This window comes from Cryptococcus neoformans, chromosome 1 (genome assembly GCF_000149245.1).
Source record: "Cryptococcus neoformans var. grubii H99 chromosome 1, complete sequence".
In the NCBI taxonomy this organism is placed as follows: Eukaryota; Fungi; Basidiomycota; class Tremellomycetes; order Tremellales; family Cryptococcaceae; genus Cryptococcus; species Cryptococcus neoformans.
In genome coordinates, this window is record NC_026745.1 from 1,632,973 (window position 1) to 1,637,972 (window position 5,000).

The 5,000-nt window shown below is 47.8% G+C and overlaps 2 protein-coding genes across 2 annotated transcripts in view; one reads left to right on the plus strand and one right to left on the minus strand.

Annotated features, from left to right (window-relative positions):
• The window catches only part of CNAG_00632 (hypothetical protein), a 1,016-nt gene extending 332 nt beyond the window's left edge, over window positions 1-684 (minus strand). Inside the window, exons 1-4 of the mRNA XM_012191459.1 lie at window positions 488-684; window positions 221-348; window positions 82-153; window positions 1-2 (exon numbers count right to left, since the gene is read on the minus strand). The exon at window positions 1-2 is cut by the window's left edge and continues 110 nt beyond it. Of these exons, the coding sequence (XP_012046849.1) occupies window positions 1-2; window positions 82-153; window positions 221-348; window positions 488-639 (354 nt within the window). The 5' untranslated portion in view covers window positions 640-684. The remainder of the gene's footprint in view (window positions 3-81; window positions 154-220; window positions 349-487) is intronic.
• A 143-nt stretch (window positions 685-827) lies between these two features.
• CNAG_00633 (hypothetical protein) overlaps window positions 828-5,000 on the plus strand; it is a 5,495-nt gene continuing 1,322 nt past the window's right edge. The window contains exons 1-13 of the mRNA XM_012191460.1: window positions 828-1,124; window positions 1,173-1,536; window positions 1,575-2,264; window positions 2,318-3,028; window positions 3,082-3,260; window positions 3,322-3,446; window positions 3,495-3,697; window positions 3,749-3,846; window positions 3,901-4,068; window positions 4,114-4,460; window positions 4,518-4,661; window positions 4,712-4,809; window positions 4,862-5,000. The exon at window positions 4,862-5,000 is cut by the window's right edge and continues 1,322 nt beyond it. Of these exons, the coding sequence (XP_012046850.1) occupies window positions 916-1,124; window positions 1,173-1,536; window positions 1,575-2,264; window positions 2,318-3,028; window positions 3,082-3,260; window positions 3,322-3,446; window positions 3,495-3,697; window positions 3,749-3,846; window positions 3,901-4,068; window positions 4,114-4,460; window positions 4,518-4,661; window positions 4,712-4,809; window positions 4,862-5,000 (3,475 nt within the window). The 5' untranslated portion in view covers window positions 828-915. The remainder of the gene's footprint in view (window positions 1,125-1,172; window positions 1,537-1,574; window positions 2,265-2,317; window positions 3,029-3,081; window positions 3,261-3,321; window positions 3,447-3,494; window positions 3,698-3,748; window positions 3,847-3,900; window positions 4,069-4,113; window positions 4,461-4,517; window positions 4,662-4,711; window positions 4,810-4,861) is intronic.

The following is a 5,000-nucleotide window of genomic DNA, read 5'->3' on the forward strand; positions in this document are numbered from 1 at the left end:
GCCTGTTAATTCAATAACGCGCTCGGTTAGTCACAGGCAGGGGTAAACTCCGAGGCAGGTATCCCAAAGAAAGTAGCATACCAATGACGAAAAGACAGACGTAGAGGTTTTGAGGGGTGATAGCTTTACCGTTGAACTCTATCGGCTCAGGGACTACATAGCATATGATCAGCAACTGAAAGTAAAACGCCCCGGTCCGATAAGAGACGAAGAGACTTACCGAATCGGTTGATAGCAAGAAATCCCCCAACAAGAAAGGCGAGAGAGATCAGTAGAAGAGGGTTGGTTATCAAGCTATAGATACCGAGAAGAGCAACGACGATGGCATAATTGGCTGAGAAGTAGCGACTAATGTGAGGTAGACAAACGAGAATTAGTATTCCAGTATACGTCGTGAGAGAAGACAGGGTTTAATCGCCAGGTTTAATCGCCGAGGCACTGCTGGGTTGCAAGCACCTGTAGACGATTCCCAGATAGTACTACCCACACGTTGTAGCTGGCCCTCTTCAAGTACTCTTGCGTATCCCTGGGTCTTGAGACCCTCTGGTAGTCGAAAAACTCCCCAGGGTGTCTGATTTGTGTGTCCTTGAGGGACTTTGCGTAGTTCTGAACGTTGTTCAAGTGATTTACGAGGTCCATGGTGGTGGGGAAGGAAGAATACTCTAGATTTGTAGCTTGTTGACGGTTATCGCTTTATAGGAAGTTCATCTTCACTGCCCCCTTGGCGGCGATATCCGCGTTTGGACCCTGACACTTGTTGGTGCTGCCTCTAAATGCGGCCCCCCCCACATAAGCCTCAAACCGGTGGAGGTGACGAGCAAAGATTTCCGGCGGGTTCCCTTTTTGTTGCCAGTCAAGGTCGAGCGCACCATTACTCCCGCCTTCTATTCCCACTCCCCCCCCTCTCCCTCCCCAATGACCACCTCAAGCAAGCCCCCTAACCTCCACTCTGCGTCATCCCTCATAAAAACTCTTAGGGCCCCCGGAGACACCCCTGAACAAGCCGGCCTTACCAAAGTCCAAGTCGCCCTCAAGGCATGGTCAGCTACAGACTTGAACATCCCTCGAAAGGCCGAGATCTTGCGAGACTGGGTGCTTGAGGCATGGAACAGGGCAAAGCCCAAGTAAGTCCAACGTTATCCTATTTTCTCATTCGCTTATTATGGACACAGCGACAAAAACAACGCTCTTGTACAGCCAGACTATCACAGCCTGCTGCTTCAACTAGGTCATTTCGAAGAACACGGAGTGCCTCCACCCCTTCAGATACTCTCTTCTTTCATTGACACGCTGTTAAAATCTGATGATCCCAAATCAAAACTGGTCCTGTCAATTGCACCGGCATCTTTTAAAGTTCTTTTCGATCCTCAAGACTTGACTTATAAAGCCGAGAACTGGGTAGATGTCTGGGCTAATATGCTTAAATTGCTGTCTAGGGATTCCCTTCAAGGATATGAGGTGCAATTATCCAATCTAGTAGATTTGGTGACGGCAGGTATCCAACGTAGCCAAGCATCGAGCACGAATCCCAAAAAGGTAAGCTGGGATCTGTTGCCGCAACCGCTGACATACAGAATGCCCAAACCGCGACAAACCTGTTTGCGGACTACTGCCAGGCATATCTCATTCATCCGTCCCTTCGTTCAAGGCTCCACGATGGTCTTGTTGCCCTGCTCTTTCACCCTACCACGCTTCAGACGTCGGAACCATTTGGTACCTTGTTTGCGGCCATAGAACCTAGCCTGGACCAAGCCATGACAGCCGAGGGCTGTCTTTTGGCTCTCCCCAGGCTTTTTAACAGCCTTGTGTCCGTTTACCACCAAAACAGCTTCGCATTATTCACACAAGCGTCAAGCAGCAGAATCCCTCTTGATGTCTTCGTGGCCTCCAAAGAGCGTGATGCTGTCCGAAGAACTGTTGAAAAGACAGTGTCGTTTTTAGACAGTGTTGAATCCAAGCACTCGCGTATTGTCAGCAAGGAGTCATCCCCATGGATTGTTAAAACTTGGATTTGGCAAAGCCGGGTAGCTGTCTGGCAGGCATTGGTTGAATGGGGAGGGTACATGGAGCGCGAAGAACCTTGGGGAAGAATGGTGGATGCGACTGCTAGGAGAGCCGAAGCCGTTCTGTCAACTTACGCCACCGATGGGTCTCTGGAGGCAAATGTCTTTTTGGGTACAGTCCTCGAAACATTGGCGACACTTGAAAAACTTGACCATGACCAGGCTAATATCGGTCCAGATATTGTGAGATGGTGCCTTGCTGTAAGTCATTTGACGATCAGTATCAAGAGTCCTCCATCACTGACTCTTCACAGGCACCCTCCGATCAGCATACCATTGCAACAAGAATCCTGTCTTCACTACTTCGTTTCCATCAATTAACTCACACAATACCAGCCTTTTTCACTCTTCTGATAACATCTTTGCGAGGTCTTTTCGACTCCTCTCTCCCCGAAGACATAACGCAACCACTTTATCAACTCACTATCAAGGGTCCCCTTGTTACTAAACACTTTCGAGAAGAGGTAGTAGCTGCCTTGCGTACCGCTAACCCTGGTAAGCGACGCAGTGCGCATTGGAATTTGGCATTTGGAGAGCTCGCTCGGGTCCTTCAAGACCTTGTGGCCTCCGAGCCGGAGCCAGAGGCAAATTCAAAGAAGAGAAAGGCTCCCCACGATCCACCTTCAAGCTCCGCTTCCCTTATTGGAATACATAGCCGTTTGCTTTCTCATTGTCTAGAAGCTGCACTTGAGACTACCTACGATGGGGAGCCGTCAAATGACGCGTTGAGCAATTTTTTGCCTTTCCTGGAAGATTGGTCCAACACGCCTCTAGAAGTGTCAAAACTTCACAAGAAGGGCAGCAGTGATGTAGGGGTCATCTGGCCAGTGGCGGTTTCCGCAGCAGGTAGATTACGGGTAATCAGATGCGCGGAAAAGTTGTTGAGGAGACAATTGGGGAAAGACAAAGATCTCTCGGAGGTTTTGGGACGGAGTGCGTGCCCTGATGAATTGACGTTGGAGTTGGTAAGTCTAATATTCTCACGCCTCTTTTGATGACTTCATAATAATCATTGTAGGTGCGATTCATGTACCACCGCGGGGCGTTGCGTCTCCAAATTCACAAGGCGCTGCCTGACTCCTTCTCATCTGAGTTTGATGCAGTGCTCTCTCTTTTGGAGTCCGCTTTGAAAGCTCAAGATGTTCCTTCAAACGCACTCTGGCAGGTCGTCATAGAGCAGGGTCTAGTGATAACTGAGTGGGTAACACTTTGAAATGAACACAGAGACAAAGCGAGAGACTGATCATTAATGAACAAGTTTTGGCGGTTCTGCCTCTCAGATGTCGCGCCTGGCAAGTATATGTGTCAAAGCCTTTGATTCGTACCCATTTATTCTCAACCTGTTTGCTTCAGCAGAACTCTGGGAGCTTCATCGACTTCGTGGTAGGTGATTTCGGACATTCTCATTGAAGGAGACTAATTGTTTAATAGGCGCTTTCCAAGAAACCATCCTCAAGGTAGTTTCCTCCGATCCGGCGTCTCTGATCCCATTCCTCTCGGCTTGCCCCCCAGGTCATTTAGGCCGGAAAGCTCGTAACTCAGCAATTGAGGCACTCTACGCTCAGAAGAACTTAGAGCAATCTCTTGAGTGGTTAAGTCGAATGGCTGTGGAAAGCGAGAGTTTTGGACCCTTGGTGTGTATATCTGTCACTCACAAAGATAATGGGCGCTTAAAATTCAAAAAGACACAGAATGCAGATGTACTTGTGAAACTTGCAAAAATGGCGGGGAAGCATATCGAAGAGCCTTCGTCGGCTTTAGTTCTTTGGAAGAAGGCTATCGGGTAAGCGTTTCCCGTTGATTCGTTCACTCTTATATTTACCTAACCGATCCACAGCCACCTCTGTAACTCGCCGTCACAGTACGAAGATCTTTTGATAAAAGTCCTTGAGCATTACTTCAAACTTATCAGGAAGGTGAAAAGAGGAAAGTCTGAAAGTGCAGAAACCGATATCCAGGCTATTGCAGTGTTTTGTCGAGAAGTTATGGCTCATAAGTTTGAAAGGTGGGCTAACGTCGGAAACCAGGGATATACTGACAGTATCTTCAGCTTTCCAGACGCTGTACGAAAAGGGTTCATCGACCTTTCTGACAAAGTCGCTTCCTACGTTCAACCTTTGCTAAATGAGCAAGGTGTTGATCTCGCCCGCCTTGGGTCCATTGTGGAAGTGTATAACACTGTTATGAGCTTCAGCAACTGGGTCGGGACGCCAGCAAAGCGCTCCGGTCTTGGCATGAAGCTTGCCGCCACAGTATTGATGGAGAGTCAAAGATTCAAAAATGAATTGGATGCCAAAAGGGCATCAAAGGCTGTTTTGGAGGTAATGGGCGAGGAACCGAACTGTATCGAGGAAAAGCTAGCCGTGGTCATCATGTTCTATTCGACATTCCCTAAATGTATGTCACCTCATGATCTACTTCTTCAAAAAGAACAGTAAAACTAATTCGCATCAGCCGAGCTTGATGAGACGGTCCGAAGTGTCTTCCGTGGCGAAACCGAGGATGCTATCAAAACATGTATAAAGTTAGTTTCAGCCAAGTCATCGAGGCAGCATGCTGTAATGTCTGTCCTGAAAGTTGTGGCAACGTCTTGCATTAGTGAGTTCACTTCATCACACTTGTCCCTTTTTGGTAATTAATTGTTTCAGAACCCGATCTTGTAAAACAGGCTTTGCACGAAGGTTTGCTTGCTGGTTCTGGAGATGATGACACGGTTCGTTTTGTAAGAGCTATTGTCGAAGACAAGGTCAGCTTATCTTTGCGTATCCCCGTTTGATCAATATTGACGCTCGAAATAGGTCACCATGCTTCAGACAGACGATGTTCTTCTCATACTGTCAAATCTCTATCACGCCCTTTTCCTGTCTCTCTCTTCATCAACCTTTAATTGCATGCTTGAAAGCATTACCATCATTAACCGCCGTCGACCAGAACTCA